General features: G+C 45.2%; 1 protein-coding gene across 6 annotated transcripts in view; it reads left to right on the forward strand.

Moving 5' to 3' along the window:
* Positions 1 to 22,074, forward strand: part of depdc5 (DEP domain containing 5, GATOR1 subcomplex subunit) — a 267,024-nt gene that overhangs the window by 99,514 nt on the left and 145,436 nt on the right. For all 6 annotated transcript variants that reach the window (XR_012100187.1, XM_073055636.1, XM_073055639.1 and 3 more), the window contains exons 21-23: positions 8,180 to 8,383; positions 15,764 to 15,899; positions 17,271 to 17,368. Coding sequence is in view for 5 of the 6 variants with exons in the window: in XM_073055636.1 (XP_072911737.1) it covers positions 8,180 to 8,383; positions 15,764 to 15,899; positions 17,271 to 17,368 (438 nt within the window). In the remaining variant the exon portion in view is untranslated. The remainder of the gene's footprint in view (positions 1 to 8,179; positions 8,384 to 15,763; positions 15,900 to 17,270; positions 17,369 to 22,074) is intronic.

The following is a 22,074-nucleotide window of genomic DNA, read 5'->3' on the forward strand; positions in this document are numbered from 1 at the left end:
ATGATAGCCTGTGCCTAGGTTGGTATAACCCTTGTGGGCCTGAGCATCATGGATTGTACAACAGATCTGTTGATCGCTGTGCATGGATCTGAGCTCTGACACTCAAGCCTAACTCATCAAGTGGCAAACCCCATGAGGTCTCTGACTTTGGGAACCCATATTAGGTCATTTGGCCCATCAAGTCTGCTTCACCGTTTTAGCATGGCTGATACATTTTTTTCCCCTCTCAGCCTCAATCTCCTGCCTCCCTCCCCCCATCCCTTCCTGCCCTGGCCAGTGAAGAATCAACCAACGTCTTCCTTAAATATCTATAAATACTCGGCCTCCACAGCTGCCTATGGCAAAGAATTCCACAGAAACCTCTTTGGCGAAACCTCATAGGTTTCAATGAGCTCATCCCTCATTCTTATGAATTGTGAATACAGGCCCAGAGCCATCAAACGCTCTTCATATGACAAGCAATTCAATCCTGGAATCATTTTCTTGAACCTCCTTTGAACCCTCTCCAGTTTCAGCACAACTTTTCTAAGATAAGGGGCCCAAACCTGTTTACAATACTCTAAGTGAAGCCTCACCAGTGCTTTATAAAGTTTCAACATTACATCCTGGCTTTTATATTCTAGTCCTCAAGAAATGAATGATAACATCGCATTTTCCTTCCTCACCTGAGACTCAACCTACAAATTAATCTTTAGGGAATCCTGCACAAGGACTTTCAAGTCCCTTTGCGCCTCAGATTTTTGTATTTTCTCTACATTTAGAAAATAGTCACCCCTTTCATTTGTTCTACCAAAGTGCATGACCATACACTTCCCAACACTGTATTCCGTCTACTACCTCTTTGCCCATTCTCTTTATCTAAGACCTCCTGTAGCCTCTGTACTTCCACAAAACTATCTGACGCTCCATCTATCTTCGTATCATCTGCAAACTTTGCAACAAAGCCATCAATTCCATCATCCAAATCATTGACATATAATGTGAAAAGAATAGGTCCTAACATTGACCCCTGAAGAACATCTCTAGTCAATGGTAGCCAAACAGAAAAGGCTCCCTTTATTTCCTCTCTTTGCCTCCTGCCAATCAGCCATGCCAGAATCTTTCCTTTAATATCCTTGGCTTGTAGCTTGTTAAGCAGCCACCTTGTCCAAGGCCTTTAAAACTATATAATAGTATTGCATTACACTGATTTATTTTTGGCAAGAATAAGTATACGTGTCATTCAGAGTGTGGAGTGAGGGTGAAATGAGCTGCCAGCTTATGGTGGATGTGGGTTCAATTTTAACAGTGAAGCGAGGTTTAGATAAGTACATGGATGGGAGGGGTATGGAGGGCTATGGTCAAAGTATGGGTTGATGGGACTGGGCAAAATGGTAGTTCAGCATGGACTAGATGGGTTGAAGGCTGTTTCTGTGTTGTTGTGTTGACTGAGATACAGTGAAAAATCTTTGTGTGCCCTGCAAACAGATTATGTCATCCGTAAGCACCTCAGGTTTATAAAAAGAGCAGAATTGTGAGTATTAGTGCAGTACATGAAATGCAAAGGCCAACAACAAGGTAGTTCGGGAAATTAACAGTTGATCTTAAAATTATTATTTTTTTTAAATTTTTTAAATTAGTTTTTCAAAACATTTTACAAAATTAAAAACCCCAAATCCCAATGAGGAGCATTAATACAGTGCAAGATTAAGCATACAATAACAATGTGCTACAAAGGAAGAGAATTTAACAAAAAAGCACCTAAATTAAAGACAAGTGAGCTTAGTGTCCTCCCCAAGCCCCACAACACAAGAAAAAAAACAACAACAACTCCAGACCAACCACCACACAGTATAAAGAGTATAAGTCCGGACAGACAAACTCCCAGACTGTGAATACACTTAGCAACAGAGGATAATAATGCCTACTACCAGAAAAAAAAGGGAGCTGAAAGCAAGGAAAGAAGAAGAAAAAAAGAAGAAAAAAAACTCCCTAGTCAAGAGGAAGGTTATGAAAGTACTCGATAAAAGGTCCCCAGACCTTATGGAACTTTAGATCCGAATTAAGAACTGAATAATGAATTTTTTCGAGGTCCAAGCATGCCATAATGTCGTTAAGCCATTGCGCATGAGTGGGCGGGGCAACATCTCTCCATCTAAGGAGGATCAAGCGTCTCGCCAGGAGAGAGGCAAAGGATAGTATTCGGCATTTGGTCGGACCCAGACATAAATCTGTCTCGCCCCAAAAACCGAACAGAGCAATTAAGGGGTTAGGTTCTAGGTGCTGATTCAGAATACCCGATAATGTAGTGATAATCTTTCCAAAATTTTTCCAAGCTAGGACAGAACCAGTACATATGGATGAGAGAGGCAACGCCCCTCTTGCATTTATCACAGAGCGGACTAATGCCAGGGTAGAATCGAGATAGTTTAGATTTAGACATATGGGCTCTATGAACAATCTTAAACTGTAAGCACAATGGCGAGCACAAAGGGAGGTTGAGTTAACCGATTTGAGAACTGAGTCCCAGCTCTCCTCGGATAAGGAGATATTTAAATCCTGCTCCCAGGCCATTTTAATTTTATCCACAGGGGCCCGTCGAAAGGCTGCTAGTTTATCTCGGATAATTGAAATTAAACCTTTACCTAGTGGATTAATGGTAAGAAATATGTCCATAGCATTTTTCGCAGGCATTTCAGGAAAGTTAGGAATTAAAGGAGCAGTAAAGTGTCGGATTTGGGGATATCTGAAAAAGTGAGCGTTAGGCAGGTTGAACTTAACGGAGAGCTGCTGAAAAGAAGCGAAGCGATTATCAATGAAGAGATCTTCAAAATGTCTAATGCCCTTCCTGTACCAAACATGGAATGCTGAATTGTATGTAGTAGGTAAAAAAAAGGTGATTATGTGCGACAGGGCTAGAAACGGAAAACCCCTGGAAACCATAGCATTTCCTGAACTGAGCCCATATACGCAAAGTGTGTCTAACCAGAGGGTTAGCTATTGATCTGGGCAGACTGCTAGGGAGTGCAGAGCCAAGAAGTGCAGATATAGATAATTCTTTAGTGGAGCTCAGCTCCATTGTCACCCAGTTAGGGCACTCGGGTTGACCGTGGAAGAAAGACCAGAAAGCAGCACAACGTATATTAGCTGCCCAGTAATATAAGCGAAAGTTAGGTAAAGCCATGCCACCCTCTTTTTTAGATTTCTGGAGGTGGATTTTATTAATTCTAGAGCGCTTATTCTGCCACAGATATGACAAAATAATAGAGTCTAAGGAATCAAAAAAGGATTTAGGAATAAAAATTGGGATAGATTGGAATAAGTATAAAAATTTGGGGAGAACATACATTTTAACAACATTAATACGACCTACCAAGGACATAGATAGAGGTGACCATTGTACCAGACTCTGTTTTATAGTATATGAAAGATTGACAACGTTTTCACAAAAGAGATCTTTAAACTTCCTTGTGACTGTAATTCCAAGATAAGTAAATTGATTATGGACTACTTTAAAAGGGAGATCACGAAATATTAGTTCTTGTGCTTCTTTATTAATTGGGAAAAGTTCATTCTTATGTAAATTGAGTTTATAGCCAGAGATCTGGCTAAACTGGTCAAGAAGTGAAAACATTAGAGGTAAGGATGTAAATGGATTTGAGAGAAAGAGTAATAAGTCATCAGCATAGAGAGAAACTTTATGCTCAACACCCCCTCTCCAAATCCCGGTCAATTCAGGACAATTTCGAAATGCTATCGCCAGAGGTTCTATAGCCAAATCAAAGAGAAAGGGACTTAAGGGGCATCCCTGACGGGTGCCATGTTTGAGATTAAATACTTGGGATTTCTGAAAATTAGTTAGAACAGAAGCAGTAGGACACAGGTACAGCAATTGGATCCAAGAGATGAAACTTTGGCCGAGGTCAAATTTTTCTAAGACTGCAAAAAGGTAGTTCCACTCTATACGATCAAATGCTTTCTCCGCATCAAGGGAGATAACACATTCAGTAGTCCCAGTTGGAACTGAGTATAAAATATTAAATAGACGCCAAATGTTAAAAAAAGGGAGACGGTTTTTAATAAAGCCTGTTTGGTCATCAGAGATAATGGAGGGAATAATGGTTTCTAATCTGTGAGCCAACACTTTAGCTAAGATCTTTACATCAACATTGAGCAGAGAGATTGGCCTGTACGAGGAACACTCTGTTGGGTCTTTGCCCTTTTTTAAAAGAAGAATAATAGATGCCTCATTGAAAGAGGGTGGCAATTTGCCATAATTAAACAAGTCAGAAAATACTGAAAGTAACTGAGGAGAAAGAAGTGAAGAGAATGATTTATAAAATTCTACAGGGAACCCATCAGGTCCAGGAGATTTCCCTGAGGACAGTGCAGAAATTGCAAAAGATATTTCTTCTGGTGATATAGGCGCATTGAGTTTGGCTTTGGAATCAGATGAAAGTGAGGGGATATTCAGATTCTGTAAAAATTGATCCACAGAGATATTGTCATTCAGGGATTCAGAGGAATAAAGCCGAGAATAAAAATTTTTAAATGCGTCATTAATTTCTAAATGATCCGATGTAAAGTCTCCGTTCTCCTTCCGGATGTTTGTAATATGTTGTTTGGCTTTGGAACGCCTCAGCTGATTGGCTAGGAATTTACCAGACTTATCCCCATGAATGTAAAAGCAGCTCTTGCTTTCGAGAAGTTGGCGTTCGACAGGTTGAGTGGACAGAAGGTTAAATTTAGTTTGGAGTTCAACGCGCTTCTTGTATAATTCAGGGTTCTTAGTTTGGGCATATATTTGATCCAAATCTTTAATCTGGTTAATGAGGTCTGCTTGATCTGCACGGGATCTTCTATTGAGATTTGCTGTGTAAGAGATTATTTGACCCCTCAGATATGCTTTCATGGCATCCCAGACAATCTGGGATGGCACTTCAGGTGATGTATTAGTGTTAAAATAAAAGGTTATCTGATCCTTAATAAATTTTACGAAATCGTCATCCGATAATAAAGTTGAATCGAACCGCCAGTGTTTGTTCCTCTGAGGGAGACCAGGAAAGTTCAGAGAGAGGGTAATTGGGGCATGGTCAGAAATCAGTATACTCTGATAGTCACAAGAGTGGGCAAATGGGATAAGTTGGTTATCGAGTAAGAAATAGTCAATTCTAGTGAAGGTATGGTGAACATGTGAGAAAAAAGAATAATCTCTCTCCGTAGGATGGAGGAAACGCCATATATCAGAGATACCAAAATTAGAGAGAAACGATTGAATAGCTAAGGCAGATTTAGTAGGTGATCTGGTAACAGAGGACGATCGGTCCTGTTTAGGATCCAACCAACAGTTGAAGTCACCACCCAGTATAAGAGAGTATGAGTTTAAGTCTGGTAGTGAGGAAAAAAACCGTTCAAAAAAGTTAACATCATCAAAGTTGGGGGCATACAGGTTTGCTAGTGCAACTTTAGTGTTATATAGTTTACCAGAAACGATAATAAAACGGCCATTTGTATCAGATATTTTATTATGGAGTTCAAAAGGAATATTTGAGTTAATAAGAATGGAAACTCCCCTAGCTTTAGCGGCAAAGGATGAATGAAAATGCTGACCCGCCCACTTTGACAGAAGCCAGGAGTTATCAGAACAACGAATATGAGTTTCTTGGAGGAAAGCAATGTCAGCTTTGAGTTGTTTAATATGTGAGAATACCTTCCTCCTTTTAACAGGGTGGTTCAATCCCTTTACATTCCAGCTCACGAATTTAAGTGCACTAGCCATTATCAATTACTAATGCATAAAAGGCAGCAGGCATATAAAAAGTCAAGCAGTACAATAGCAGTCTGGGAGCAGAGATGTAAACATAGATTCGTAAGGTCAAAATATAAACATGTCCTAAGCAATAAAGAGATGTTGGAACTGGAAAATCCACCCCATCCGCACAACCCAAAACTAGACGGCTACCAAAACAAGTAGCTAGCTCTACCAAAAAAATTAACCCAAATACAACTTCCAGATCTGTGTCATTAACAACAGTTCCGTATAAATACTATAGCAAATAATAACTAGTTTATGCACTAGAAAACATAACTACAGATTAGAACATCTTCTGCAGAAATATAAAACTTAATACAGAGAAAATCGGAAGAAAACCAAAACTAACCTACCCGCGAAAAATTATAGAAGAATAAAGTAAGAGAAAGGGGAAAAAAAAGGTAAGGAGGAAAAAGAAAAAAAGAGGAAGGGGAAAATTATAAATTCAAGACGAGTATTTATCAACCGTTTACAGAGAAGGGAGAAAAAAATTCAGAGATTAGAAAAAAAGGGGGTGAAGAAAAGAAAAAGATAAAATAAATAAATATTTAAAACAAAGGAAAAATGAGTCAGCAGTTGAACTGTGAACCGACAAACAGGGAGGTCTTCACTAAAGACTTCGAACCTCCAAAACAAGTTAGAGTTAGTTGTAGAACTCTGTAGGTAAAGTTATACAAGAATGAAAATAGATTACACACACACCAAATCCCGGGAGAGATTGTCAACAGCCCTTAAAGTTTCAATGAATGATGTCTGAGTGATTCAAGTGAATTCCGAGTCCAAAGAAAGTAATTTTACTACGAGGAGTACTTATCCACCATTTTAGGAGGTCCGATCAGATTCCGAAGATGGCTGGATAGCTGGAAGACTTGCCACAAACGCTTCAGCTTCCTTCGCTGATTTGAACCACTTGAATTTCCCGGTATTAAGCTTGATTCGTAGATCAGCAAGGTTACGAAGGGAAGGTTTGAAACCACGATCAAAAAGCACTTTCATTACGCCTTTAAACTCAACGCGCATCTTTAAGGTCTGGGGTGCAAAATCTTCCACAAAGCGAATGGTTGTATCCTGGAAAGAAAAAGAACCTCTGCGACGTGCCTCCACAATCAGACTGTGATTTACCTGGTATTGATGGAAACACAAGACTACTGGTCGCGGGCGGGAGCCCAGAATTCCGGGGGGAACGTAAACTCTGTGTGCCCGTTCGAGCTCGTGCGGCTTCGGAAGCAAATCTTTCCCGAATAACTCACAGAGAAACTTGGTGAAAATCTTCACGGTTGATCCCTTTTCAGTCGCCTCTGGTAATCCCAGAATTCTGATATTGCAGCGTCTGCTACGATTTTCGAGATCCACCATTTTGGAAAGAAGTTTATTAGATTTTTCCTCTAAGCTGGAACAGAGAGTCTCCAAGTATCGAACACGACTCTCTAAACCTTCAGAAGTCGAATCGATGCGAGATAAGTGTTCAGCATGTTTGTCCACTTTATCGTTGATCCGATCCAGTTTGTCTTCTAACTGTTTGAAAGCGGTTTTAAATTCCTTTAAGATTTCGTCTCGGAGCTTTCCAAGCGCAACCAGCATCTCGTCCGACGGGGTCATAGTTTCTTTTCTCCCGGATTTAGAACTCTTGCTAGACATTGTAAGTTAGATATATTCACAGGCAAGTAAGAGATACCGAAATAATTCCTAACTAAGGTTTAAAAAATGAAGACATTTAGTGCAAAGGTAGCGACAGTAACGGAACAAAAGTTCGGAGCAGCTAAACAATCGCCATCTTACCGGAAGTCCGATCTTAAAATTTGTCATTTTGCGGCAGCAGTTTATTACAATACATAAAAATTAATTTAAATTGCAAAGCTAAGGAAATAGTCCAATAGCAGTATAGGTGGTTTCATTCACTTTGTTGCTCTGAGTTGGATGTTCTTCTGACCTTCAGTCTGGGTTGTGTGCAAGATGGCAGTGCAGTCACTCCCACTTTTGGCTAGACCTCGCATCCTGTATATTAGATCATGTAATGAGAAGAAATCTGATGGCAGAGGAAAAAAAGCTGTTTCTGAATCATACTGTGTGTTTTTGTGTCTTCAGGCTTCTGTACCTCCTCCCCAATGGTAGTAACATGAAGAGGGCATGTCCCAGATGGTGGAGGTCTTTAATGGCTGGGTACACCACCTTATGAAGATGTCCTCAAGCTGGGGATGGACTAGTTCACCTCTTAGTGTGTGAGAAGTCTGTTTTGATAGCAGTGGGACAGGATAGTAGCTGTCCTTGAGTAGTACCTGTTTAATTGGTGTAGCTTTGGGGAGGGGGGAGTGGATTTACAAGAACGGTGTTCGGTTAAATTGAATGTAAGAAACCTGACTGTTCTGCGGTTTCTGGCCTCTGTTGTAGATGTCCTGGAGAGAATGGTTGACTCGCAGCAGCGGGATTCCAGTGCACCAGGCCGCTTCCACGTGGGCAGTGCCGAGTCGATGCTCCATGTCAGGCCAGGAGGCTACACCCCACAACGGGCGCTCATCAATCCCTTCGCTCCCTCCCGCATGCCGATGAAGCTGACGTCTAATAGGAGGCGGTGGATGCATACATTCCCCACTGGTAGGTGAGCTCGGCTGGCAGCTGGTCACACCAACTGTTCCCAGTGGCTCTCCCAGCCGCTCAGATGCCAAGAGTGCAACATGGCAGAGACCAGTGTGTTTATGACCAAAACAGCAGTTGAAATTCAGTATGTGGGACCAGCTGGAAGAGGTGATGCACAGAGACAGATACCCAGCTGGCCCTCTCTGTGGGCTGCATACAAGGTATCAGTGACTGGAACTCATCCCATACATGGATCATATAGTGAAGAGAATCAAAGTTGAGTTTATTGTCACATGCACAAGTACATATTTTCATAGATGCAATGAAAATCATCTACAGCAGCATAACAGGCACATAGAATTAGATAACTATTATATGGAAAAAGATAAATTAAAACTTAAATCATACATAACTTATGCAAGAAAGAACATGATTAGAACAAAACAAAATACATTTTAGTGCAAAGTAATCAGGGTGGTCACATATTGCTAAAGTGTAGGGCTTAACTCACATGGCCAGACTTGAGCATTGAACATAGAGCATTACAGCACAATACACACCTTACCTTCAATATGACCCTGCACTTTTCTGCTTTCCATGCGCCTATTTAAGAGCTACTTAAATACCCGTAGTATAATGGCCACAACCTGACAAAGTGTTCCATACACTCACCAATCTCTGTGTAAGGAGCCTATCTCTGACTTCCCCCTTTACCTTTCTCCAATCACTTTAAAATTATGCCTGCTTATATTGGCTATTTTCACCCTGGGAAGAAGTCTCTGGCTATCCACTCTATCTATGCCTCTTATCATCTTGTACACCTTTATCAAGTTGCTTCTCATCCTCCTCTGCTCCAAAGAGAAAAACCCTAGCTCACTTAACCGTCTTTATAAGACATGCTATCTAGTCCAGGCAACATTCAGATAAATCTCCTCTGCACACTCACTAAAGCTTCCACATTCTTCCTTTAAACAGATGACCAAAACTGAGCTTGCTTTTCTAAGTGTGATCTAACCAGGGTTTTATAGAGCTGCAACATTATCTCGCAGCTCTTGAACTCAATCCCCCGACTAACGAAGGCCAACTCCTTAACTTGCATGGCAACTTTGAGGGATCTGTGGATGTGGACACTTCCAGCATGTTCATTTCTTCCCTCTCTTTCTGCTCCCGTTTTCCATCCTATTCCAATCTTTAGTGGCAATTGCCAGCTTGGATGGTCTGTCTCCTCTGTTTGTGTTGTAGAACATGGTACAGTGAATGAAGTCGGCTGTGTTGGCCAGGGTGCCGATGTAAATTAATTTCACCTGCCTGCACGTGGTCCCTCCACTTTCCATTCTCTGCTTGTTCAGATGCCTACCTAAATTCACCTACAAGAATTTGATGGAGTTGGGCAACAATTAGTGAGCAAAGCAAAATTGTAAAATAAGTCAATTGCTGGCGGGCCTGTAATCATGGGTATTGTAGATTAGACAAAAACAACTCCCATTCATACCCAGCAGACTCTTGTAATTGTGTTACTGCAAGTATATGGAAAATCACATTAGCGGGAAGAAGGGTGCTCGATGATCAGTATGATCCTGATGGACCGAAAGGTCTGCTTCTGTGCTTCAGTCATTCTAGTAACATGGCAGTACTTGGCCATGTACCATGTTCTGTTCAATCCTGACCTTGTGTGTGGTCCATGTGGAGCTTGCATGTTTTCCCTGTGACCTCTGGTTTCCTGCCCCATCCCAAAGACTTGATAGGTTATCTGTCTACTGTAAATTACTCTTGGGTGAAGGTAAGTAATAAGAATCAAAGGGCAGTTGATGGGTATGTGATAAAGAAAGCAAGTCACAGGGTTACACTGTTGTTCAGCAAGTTGGCCAGTCAGCTCCCTTTTGCATTATAATAAATAAGAAAGACTAAAGAATGATTGGCTACATTAGAATATCAAAACAGTGAAATGTGTCATTTGCATTAATGATGAACACAGTCTGAGGGGGCAGCCCGCAAGTGTCACCATGAATCTTTGAAACTGGATCACCTCGTGGTAATGGGGAGATGTGCAAACTCCTTCCAGACAGTGGCAGAATTAAACCTGGGATACTGGAATTGCAATGTTATGCATCACGCTGCCCTAAAATAAACATGCAGTGAAATACCTTATTCACTGTGTCAACGACTAGCGCAGTATGAGGATGTAACACGCACAACACGCTGGAGGAACTCAGCAGGTCGGGCAGCATCCGTGGAAACGAACAGTCAACGGTTCGGGCCGAGACCCTTCGTCAGGACTGAAGAGGGAGGGGGCAGGGGCCCTATAAAGAAGGTGGGGGGAGGGTGGGAAGGGAAGGCTGGTAGGTGCCAGGTGAAAAACCAATCAGGAAAAATCAAGGGGTGGGGGAGGGGAAGCAGAGAGGGGATAGGCAGGAGAGGTGAAGAAGGAATGTAAGGGGAAAGCACTATGGGTAGTAGAAGAAGACAGAATCATGAGAGAGGTGATGGGCAGCTAGAAGAAGAGGCAGAGTGAAAGTGGGATGGTGGAAGGGAGAGGGAGGGAATTACCGGAAGTTGGAGAATTAAATGTTCATGCCAAGGGGCTGGAGACTACCCAGACGGTATATGAGGTGTTGCTCCTCCAACCTGAGTTTGGCCTCATCATGGCAGTAGAGGAGGCCATGTATGGACATATCCAAGTGGGAAAGTGAAGCAGAGTTGAAGTGGGTGGCAACTGGGTGGAGGTGCTCAACGAAGCGGTCCCCTAATCTGCGTTGGGTCTCGCCAATGTAGAGGAGGTTGCACTGGGAGCACCGGATGCAATAGGTGACTCCAACAGACCTACAAGTGAAGTGTTGCCTCACCTGGAAGGACTGTTGGAGGCCCTGAATGGTGCTAAGATAGGAGGTGTAGGGACAGGTGTAGCACTTATGCTTGCAGGGGTAAGTGCCAGGTGGGAGATCCGTGGGGAGGGACGTGTGGACCAGGCAGCCGTGGAGGGAACGATCCCTGCGGAAAGCGGAGAGGGGTAGAGAGGGAAAGATGTGCTTAGTGGTGGGGTCCTGTTGAAGGTGGCGGAAGTTGCAGAGGATAATATGCTGGATCCGGAGGCTGGTGGGGTGGTAGGTGATGACAAGGGAAACTCGGTCCCTGTTGTGGTGACGGGAGGATGGGGTGAGGGCTGAAGCGCGGGAAATGGAGGAGATGCGGGTGAGGGCATCATTGATGACGGCAGAAGGGAAACCACAATCTCTAAAGAAAGAGGACATTTGAGATGTCCTGGAACGGAAAGCCTCATCTTGGGTGTAGATGCAGCGGAGACAGAGGAACTGGGAATAGGGAATAGCATTTTTGCATTTGGCAGGGTGGGAAGAGGTATAGTCAAGTAGTATGAGGATGTGCTGGCTGCAGTCCACAAGTATTTCTATGCTTCCAATGCCAACAGAGCCTGCCCACAACTTATAATCCATGTGTCTTTGTGTGTGGAAGGAAACTGCAATACTTGGAGGAAACCCACATGAACTACCTTTAGAGAGTGGTGTGAGTTGGCCCCTATCACTTGTGCTAACCGTACATTACAGTGCCCCCCTTCTATTGTGATTGAGAAATGTTGGACATTTGGAGCAGCACACACAAAATGCTGGAGGAACTCAGCAGGTCAGGCAGCATCTATGGAGAGCAAAGCAGCACTGATATTTCTGATTAATGATCTTCTATTAGAATGGAACAAATCTACCTGAACTGTAGATGCTGCCTGACCCATTGAAAACTTCCAGCTTTTTCTGTTTTAACAAACTGAGAAAAATTCCCATTTCTACTGACCCATATAGCAAGATCATTAATGTCCATTGAAACAGACAGAAACATGATTTCCTATCTGCAAAATCTTGTTAATCATTACCCCAATTAGCCCCCAGTGTTGTTTTGATACAGAATGTTGGGGTAATAAATGAAGAGCCTGTGCTGGAGATTGAGTCCAGATCAGTGTGCTTTGTAATTGAATGTCAGCAGTCCCAGAGGTCGAGTTGGCAGGTGCTGAGGAGACCAGCAATCTCTATTGAGTTCCGGTCCTGGGACAGAGGTCTGTACGATTTGGAGTCATCTATGGTAATGAAATGCTTTGAGAGGTTGGTCATGGCCAGAATCAACTCTTGCCTCAGCAAGGACCTGGACCTGAACCTGGACCCACTGCAATTTGCTGATTGCCACAATAGGTTTATGGCAGACACAATCTCAATGGCTCTTCACATGGCCTTAGATCATATGGACATTACTAACACCTATGTCAGGATGCTGTTCGTTGACTATAGCTCAGCATTTAATACATTCAGTCCCACAGTCCTGATTGATAAGTTACAGAACTTCAGCCTTTGTGCCTCCCTCTGTAACTGAATCCTTGACTTCCTCACTAGAGGACCACAATCTTTGCAGATTGGTAATAATATCTCCTAATCAACACTGGCGCACCTCAGGGGTATGTTGCTTAGCCCACTGCTCTACTCTCTCTACACCCATGACTGTGGCTAAGTATAACTCAAATGCCATCTATAAATTTGCTGATGATACAACCATTGTTGGTAGAATGTCAGATGGAGACAAGAGGGCGTACAGGAGTGAGATATATCAGTTAGTTGGGTGGTGTCACAGCAACAACCTTGCACTCAACGTCAGTAAGACCAAAGAATCGACTGTGGCCTTCAGAAAGGGTAGTTCGCGGGAACATGAACCAATCCTCATAGAAGGATCAGAAGTGGAGAGAGTGAGCAATTTCAAGTTAATGGGTGTCAAGATCTCTGAGGATCTAACCTGGTCTCAACATATCGATGCAGCTATAAAGAAGGCAAGACAGAAGCTATATTCCATTAGGAGTCTTAGAAAATTTGGTTTGTCACCCAAGACACTTAAACTTTTACAGATGTACTGTGGAGAGTATTCTGACAGGCTGCATTCACTGTCTGGTATGGGGGGTGGTGGTGTGGTGGTGGTGATTACTTCACAGGATTGAAAGCAGCTACAGAAAGTTGTAAAATTAGTCAGCTCCATCTTGGGTACTAGCCTCCAAGACATCTTCAAGGAGTGGTGCCTCAGAAAGGTCAGTGTCCATTATTAAAGATCCCCAGCACCCAGGGCATGCCCTCTTCTCATTGTTACCATCAGGCAGGAGGTACAGAAGCCTGAAGGCACACACTCAGCGATTCAGGAACAGTTTCTCCCCCTCTACTGTCCGATTCCTGAATGGACATTGAACTCATGATCACTACCTTACTTTTATTATTTCTCTTTTTGCACTTTTTTTAATTTAACTATTTAATATGCATAAATATACTTTAATTGATTTACTTATTCATTTCTTCTATATTATTGTGTACTTTATTGTACTGCTGCTGCTAAATTAACAAATTTCACAACATATGCCAGTGATACTAAACCTGATTCTGAGTTGTGAAGTCTGTTGATCTGTACCCCCTCTGGTCACCGGGGTTAAAGCTCCCTGTAGATCTGGAAATTGAAGCCCGAAGGTCAAACTTGTGATTAGTGAATCTAGATGCTGCTGAAGTCTAGAGGGCAAAGTTGAAGGCTGTAGTCTAGAGCCAGTGAGTCTGGAAGGTCAAAGACTGAAGGTAGAGCCCCAAAGAAGTCATGAAGACCAGGGTCACAAGGGTTGGAAATCCTTGCGGCTCTGAAAGTTGAAGTCCAAAAAGTAACCTGTGATTAATGAGTCCTGGAATAAAGTCTGGAGTTAGAGGCCCAATGTCTGAGAGTCTGGGGCCAAAAACAAGCCTGGAGGAGGCCTATTCTGAGGCTGGAAGTCTGTCTGTGTTGGTGAGTGGGTGGTAAAAGGCCTTGTTTTGCTGGTGTTGTCGCTCCTTGTTCTGCTGAATCTTGTGTGCATGCTTTGTTGGTGGTGCACGGTTGGGCTGTCCCCAGCACATCCTTAGGTGTGTTGATTGTTAATGCAAATGGTGCATTTTACTGTATGTCTGGATGCACATGTGATAAATAATTCTAGGAATCTGATAAATCTGACATTCAGCGGTATCTGTGGAAAGAGAAACTGAGTAAAGACTTCAAGTTGAAGACCTTTCATCAAAGGTCAGGGTTTGATCTCCTGCTGAAACTCCTCATGTCCATCCCAAGAGAGAAAACACACAAAATGCTGAAGGAACTCAGCAAGTCAGGCAGCATCTATGGAAGGATAACAGTCCACTTGAAACATTGACTATTTATTCTCTTCCATGGATAGTCTTGCTGAGTTTCTCTAGCATCTTGTGTGTGTTGCTCAAGATGTCCGACATCTGCAGAATCTCCTGACCAGATTAAGTATGTTATTTCGGTCACGGAGAAGCTGGGGAAGCGTGGTGGACGGTTAAAGTGCCTTTATTCCACTCCCCTCACTCACTGGCTTACCACCCTCTAAACCTCATTCCATCCTTTGCTGTGATCATAGTTCTAATGAAAAATCTTTGACGTGAAACAGTAACTGTTTCTCCCTCAATAGATGCTGCCTGATCTGCTGAGTTTTTCCAGCATTTTCTGTTTTTAATTGTTGGAGACTTCAGACTCTGAGGCAAGCGATCCTAGTACTGCACCACATCACCCTTGTAAATCAAAAGCTGCATTTTTCTGTGTGTGTATGATTTCCTTTCAATGATCAAGGATCCAGGATCAACTTTATTCACCATACAATGTTCAGTATTAGGAATTTGCTGCTGTATGTTCATCAGGACACAACATACAACAAGAAAGTGATGACATTCAATAATTATAAAGAATTATAAAAATAATGTTAGAGATTAAAGTACGGATTGGAATAAAATGTGCATAAATACACAAGAGCCAGCATATACTTACAATGTAAACTGCATTAATAAATGTGGTAAAATATTTACAGTGCAGTGACAGAGGTAATAGGTGGAGGGGGTAGGGGTAGGCTAACCCTAATGATTATTTAGATTAACTGCCTGGAGAAGAAACTTCTAGGATAGGGTAAAGTTTTTGTTTTAATAGTCATATAACATACTCCAGAAGGGAGCTTTTGGAAAAGGCAATTTGCAGGGTGGGTGGTGTCCACAATGACTTTTCCTGCCCACTTCCTTGTCCTGGACACATACAGTGATGGTAGGCTGCAACCAATGACCTTTTCTGCTGACCTGCCAGTTTGTTGTAGTTTTTGTATATTGTGAGAGGATGCTACATCAAACCAGACAGTAATGACTGATGTGAGGATACTCTCTATGATGGCAGTATAGAATTGCACCGGGATGTTCAGGGGAAGATGGAATTTTACAAATTGCCTCAAGAAGTATGTCCTCTGCCAAAGCTTTTTGTTAATTGTGGAGAAATGGCTTTCCCACAAGTGGTTGGTCAGGCTACGGTGGAACTGAATATGATTGTAGTCCACTGATTTTCCCTTTGCAGGTCCCTCGGGGGAAGCCATACAGATCCACCACCAGACTCAGCAGCACATGGCAGAGCTTCAGGGCAGTGGTGCCCATGATGCCACACACACCTCAGCAGAGCTGCTGGAGCTGGCCTACCATGAAGCCATGGGCAGGTGGGTACTTGAGGCCACAGGCACACTGTAGGGTCCCAATCTGCTGATGTATTAGTTACACCACAAGATCCTAGTGTGCAGGCTTCACGATCCTTTCCTGCCCTCTGCCTCAAATGTCAACAATCAACCAGGACCCTTAACAGGGTGGTACCCTACTAGCTCTGCACAAGAGCCAGGGCTGTGACAAAAACAGTCACAACATGACTCGATTTCCTGTTGATACTGTTCTGCCCCACTTTCATCCTCTTAAGCTACAGTCTTCCAATCTCTCTGTCTGTATTCAATCTGTCTGTCTGTCTGTCTGTAATCATTCTCTGTATTCAATCTCTTTCTGTCTCTGTACTCTGTCTATATTCTAATCTCTCTGTATTCAATAGTAACTATGACGATGTCATTTATAACTGTTACATCACCCTTTCTCCCCACTCCCTCAGCCCATCTTGCCTACCTCCACCTCCTTTCCCTGCTGTATGCCGCCTCAACTACCTACCCCACAAGTCTTCATATGCTTGTAGTCCTCAGCATTCAATATTTTTCCCTTCCTTGTAACCACTAACAGCTGAGAGAAATCCTTCCCAACCTGCTCTCCCCCCACCGGCCCTCCCTTACACCCCCATCCTTACCGGCGCTCTCTTACCCACCCCCACCAGCCCTCTCTTAACCCGCACCCCCATTGACGCTCTCTTACAACCCCCACCCCCACCGGCACTTTCCTACCCCCTCCCCCCACACACACCCCCACCAGCCCTCTCTTAACCTACTGACCTGTACATCTTTAGACTTTGGGAGGAATCTGTCGGGAAACCCACACAGTCAGGGGGAGAATGTATAAGTTCCTTACAGCTGGTGGTGGGAATTGAACTCGTGTGTTGTGTGACACTAATCACTGTACCTCTGTGCTGTGTTGTCAACATGCTGAACCCAGTGTGGACATTGGTAAGTATTTTCACAGTCTGGTCACTGGTCAGTCCACTCTGACATCCTTGGCCCTCTGGTCCAGTTCATCCAAGCTGACTGTATTGCCCAGCAAGCTAGTCCGGTGGTCCTCTGAACCTCTCCTGTCCAGATTGTTACTAAAATGAATTTTAAATATTGTTGCTGTGCTGATCTCAACCACAATTTCTGGCAGCACATTCCAAAATGCACCACATGAAGAAGGTGCCCCAGACATCCCTTTTCAATCATTCACCTCTGCGCTTTTTGTATTTAGCATCTCCCTGGGAAAATGTGCACATGCTTTCACCGTGCCTGTACCACTCACTGTCAGCTCACCCAACAGTCTCCTCCATTGCAGGAAGTGTGTTAGAGAGTGCGATGGCTGGGCATCCCACCTGCTTATCCTGAAGTGATTCTACTTCCTCTTGCTTCCAGGCAGAGCACGGCCCGGCAGGCTGCCGATAACTTGTCTTTCCTCGGCGGTCCAGGAGCAGATGAGTTTGCCAGTAGCCCGGCCAGCAGTCACAGTGCAGGTGGGGACTCACTTTTGTCACTCTGATTCATTAGCAAACTCTTTTCTTTATTTCATCATCAGTTGATATTGTGATGTTCAACTCAGACTACAAACGTGACTAGTTGTCTGTTAAAACTAGCCTGTTATACATGCCAGAGCAGAGTGCATCACACAGTGGTACACGGGTCGGATCAGTGTGTGTTAACGCTGTGGTACACGGGTCGGATCAGTGTGCGTTAACACTGTGGTACACGGGTCGGATCAGTGTGCGTTAACACTGTGGTACACGGGTCAGAAGAGTGTGCGTTAACATTGTGGTACACGGGTCGGAACAGAGTGCGTTAACACTGTGGTACACGGGTCGGAACTGTGCATTAACACTGTGGTACACGGGCCAGATCAGTGTGCGTTAACACTGTGGTACACGGGTCGGATCAGTGTGCGTTAACACTATGGTACACGGGTCGGATCAGTGTGCGTTAGCACTGTGGTACACGGGTCGGATCAGTGTGCGTTAACACTGTGGTACACGGGTCGGAACAGTGTGCATCACACAGTGGTACACGGGTCGGATCAGTGTGCGTTAACACTGTGGTACACGGGTCGGATCAGTGTGCGTTAACACTGTGGTACACGGGTCGGAACAGTGTGCGATAACACTGTGGTACACGGGTCGGAACTGTGCGTTAACACTGTGGTACACGGGTCGGAAGAGTGTGCGTTAACACTGTGGTACACGGGTCGGATCAGTGTGCGTTAACACTGTGGTACACGGGTCGGATCAGTGTGCGTTAACACTGTGGTACACGGGTCGGATCAGTGTGCGTTAACACTGTGGTACACGGGTCGGAACAGTGTGCGTTAACACTGTGGTACACGGGTCGGAACTGTGCATTAACACTGTGGTACACGGGTCGGAACAGTGTGCGTTAACACTGTGGTACACGGGTCGCAACAGTGTGCGTTAACACTGTGGTACACGGGTCGGATCAGTGTGCGTTAACACTGTGGTACACGGGTCGGAACTGTGTGCGTTAACACTGTGGTACACGGGTCGGATCAGTGTGCATCACACAGTTGTACACGGGTCGGAAGAGTGTGCGTTAACACTGTGGTACACGGGTCGGAACTGTGCATTAACACTGTGGTACACGGGCCAGATCAGTGTGCGTTAACACTGTGGTACACGGGTCGGATCAGTGTGCGTTAACACTATGGTACACGGGTCGGATCAGTGTGCGTTAGCACTGTGGTACACGGGTCGGATCAGTGTGCGTTAACACTGTGGTACACGGGTCGGAACAGTGTGCATCACACAGTGGTACACGGGTCGGATCAGTGTGCGTTAACACTGTGGTACACGGGTCGGATCAGTGTGCGTTAACACTGTGGTACACGGGTCGGAACAGTGTGCGATAACACTGTGGTACACGGGTCGGAACTGTGCGTTAACACTGTGGTACACGGGTCGTAAGAGTGTGCGTTAACACTGTGGTACACGGGTCGGATCAGTGTGCGTTAACACTGTGGTACACGGGTCGGATCAGTGTGCGTTAACACTGTGGTACACGGGTCGGAACTGTGCGTTAACACTGTGGTACACGGGTCGGAACAGTGTGCGTTAACACTGTGGTACACGGGTCGCATCAGTGTGCGTTAACACTGTGGTACACGGGTCGGATCAGTGTGCGTTAACACTGTGGTACACGGGTCGGAACTGTGTGCGTTAACACTGTGGTACACGGGTCGGATCAGTGTGCATCACACAGTTGTACACGGGTCGGAAGAGTGTGCGTTAACATTGTGGTACACGGGTCGGAACAGTGTGCGTTAACACTGTGGTACACGGGTCGGAACTGTGCATTAACACTGTGGTACACGGGCCGGATCAGTGTGCGTTAACACTGTGGTACACGGGTCGGATCAGTGTGCGTTAACACTATGGTACACGGGTCGGATCAGTGTGCGTTAGCACTGTGGTACACGGGTCGGATCAGTGTGCGTTAACACTGTGGTACACGGGTCGGAACAGTGTGCATCACACAGTGGTACACGGGTTGGATCAGTGTGCGTTAACACTGTGGTACACGGGTCGGATCAGTGTGCGTTAACACTGTGGTACACGGGTCGGATCAGTGTGCATCACACAGTTGTACACGGGTCGGATCAGTGTGCGTTAACACTGTGGTACACGGGTCGGAACAGTGTGCATCACACAGTGGTACACGGGTCGGATCAGTGTGCGTTAACACTGTGGTACACGGGTCGGATCAGTGTGTGTTAACACTGTGGTACACGGGTCGGAACAGTGTGCGTTAACACTGTGGTACACGGGTCGGAACTGTGCATTAACACTGTGGTACACGGGTCGGATCAGTGTGCATCACACAGTGGTACACGGGTCGGAACAGTGTGCATTAACACTGGTACACGGGTCGGATCAGTGTGCGTTAACACTGTGGTACACGGGTCGGATCAGAGTGCATCACACAGTGGTACACGGGTCGGATCAGTGTGTGTTAACGCTGTGGTACACGGGTCAGATCAGTGTGCGTTAACACTGGTACACGGGTCGGATCAGTGTGTGTTAACGCTGTGGTACACGGGTCGGAACAGTGTGCATCACACAGTGGTACACGGGTCGGATCAGTGTGCGTTAACACTGTGGTACACGGGTCGGATCAGTGTGCGTTAACACTGTGGTACACGGGTCAGAAGAGTGTGCGTTAACATTGTGGTACACGGGTCGGAACAGTGTGCATTAACACTGTGGTACATGGGTCGGAACTGTGCATTAACACTGTGGTACACGGGCCAGATCAGTGTGCGTTAACACTGTGGTACACGGGTCGGATCAGTGTGCGTTAACACTATGGTACACGGGTCGGATCAGTGTGCGTTAGCACTGTGGTACACGGGTCGGATCAGTGTGCGTTAACACTGTGGTACACGGGTCGGAACAGTGTGCATCTCCCAGTGGTACACGGGTCGGATCAGTGTGCGTTAACACTGTGGTACACGGGTCGGATCAGTGTGCGTTAACACTGTGGTACACGGGTCGGAACAGTGTGTGATAACACTGTGGTACACGGGTCAGAACTGTGCGTTAACACTGTGGTACACGGGTCGGAAGAGTGTGCGTTAACACTGTGGTACACGGGTCGGATCAGTGTGCGTTAACACTGTGGTACACGGGTCGGATCAGTGTGCGTTAACACTGTGGTACACGGGTCGGATCAGTGTGTGTTAACACTGTGGTACACGGGTCGGAACAGTGTGCGTTAACACTGTGGTACACGGGTCGGAACTGTGCATTAACACTGTGGTACACGGGTCGGAACAGTGTGCGTTAACACTGTGGTACACGGGTCGGATCAGTGTGCGTTAACACTGTGGTACACGGGTCGGATCAGTGTGCGTTAACACTGTGGTACACGGGTCGGAACTGTGTGCGTTAACACTGTGGTACACGGGTCGGATCAGTGTGCATCACACAGTTGTACACGGGTCGGAAGAGTGTGCGTTAACATTGTGGTACACGGGTCGGAACAGTGTGCGTTAACACTGTGGTACACGGGTCGGAACTGTGCATTAACACTGTGGTACACGGGTCGGATCGGTGTGCGTTAACACTATGGTACACGGGTCGGATCGGTGTGCGTTAGCACTGTGGTACACGGGTCGGATCAGTGTGCGTTAACACTGTGGTACACGGGTCGGAACAGTGTGCATCACACAGTGGTACACGGGTCGGATCAGTGTGCGTTAACACTGTGGTACACGGGTCGGATCAGTGTGCGTTAACACTGTGGTACGCGGGTCGGAACAGTGTGCATCACACAGTGGTACACGGGTCGGATCAGTGTGCGTTAACACTGTGGTACACGGGTCGGATCAGTGTGTGTTAACACTGTGGTACACGGGTCGGAACAGTGTGCGTTAACACTGTGGTACACGGGTCGGAACAGTGTGCGTTAACACTGTGGTACACGGGTCGGAACTGTGCATTAACACAGTGTTACACGGGTCGGAACAGTGTGCGTTAACACTGTGGTACATGGGTCGGAACAGTGTGCGTTAACACTGTGGTACACGGGTCGGAACAGTGTGCGTTAACACTGTGGTACACGGGTCGGATCAGTGTGCGTTAACACTGTGGTACACGGGTCGGATCAGTGTGCATCACAGAGTGGTACACAGGTCGGATCAGTGTGCGTTAACACTGTGGTACACGGATCGGAACAGTGTGCGTTAACACTGTTGTACACGGGTCGGAACAGTGTGCATTAACACTGGTACACGGGTCAGATCAGTGTGCGTTAACACTGTGGTACACGGGTCGGAACAGTGTGCATCACACAGTGGTACACGGGTTGGATCAGTGTGCGTTAACATTGGTACACGGGTCGGTTCAGTGTGCGTTAACACTGTGGTACACGGGATGGATCAGTGTGTATCACACAGTGGTACACGGGTCGGAACAGTGTGCGTTAACACTGTGGTACACGGGTCAGAACAGTGTGCGTTAACACTGTGGTACACGGGTTGGATCAGTGTACGTTAACACTGTAGTCCATGGGTCAGAATATTGGTTTATTATTGTCATAAAAACATAGAAAACCTACAGCCTTACTAGGCTTACCTATAGCCCTCTATTTTCTAAGCTCTGTGTACCTATCCAAAAGTTTCTTAAGAGACCCTATCGTATCCGCCTCCACCACCTTT

This window comes from Hemitrygon akajei, chromosome 9 (assembly GCF_048418815.1).
Source record: "Hemitrygon akajei chromosome 9, sHemAka1.3, whole genome shotgun sequence".
Taxonomy (NCBI): Eukaryota; Metazoa; Chordata; class Chondrichthyes; order Myliobatiformes; family Dasyatidae; genus Hemitrygon; species Hemitrygon akajei.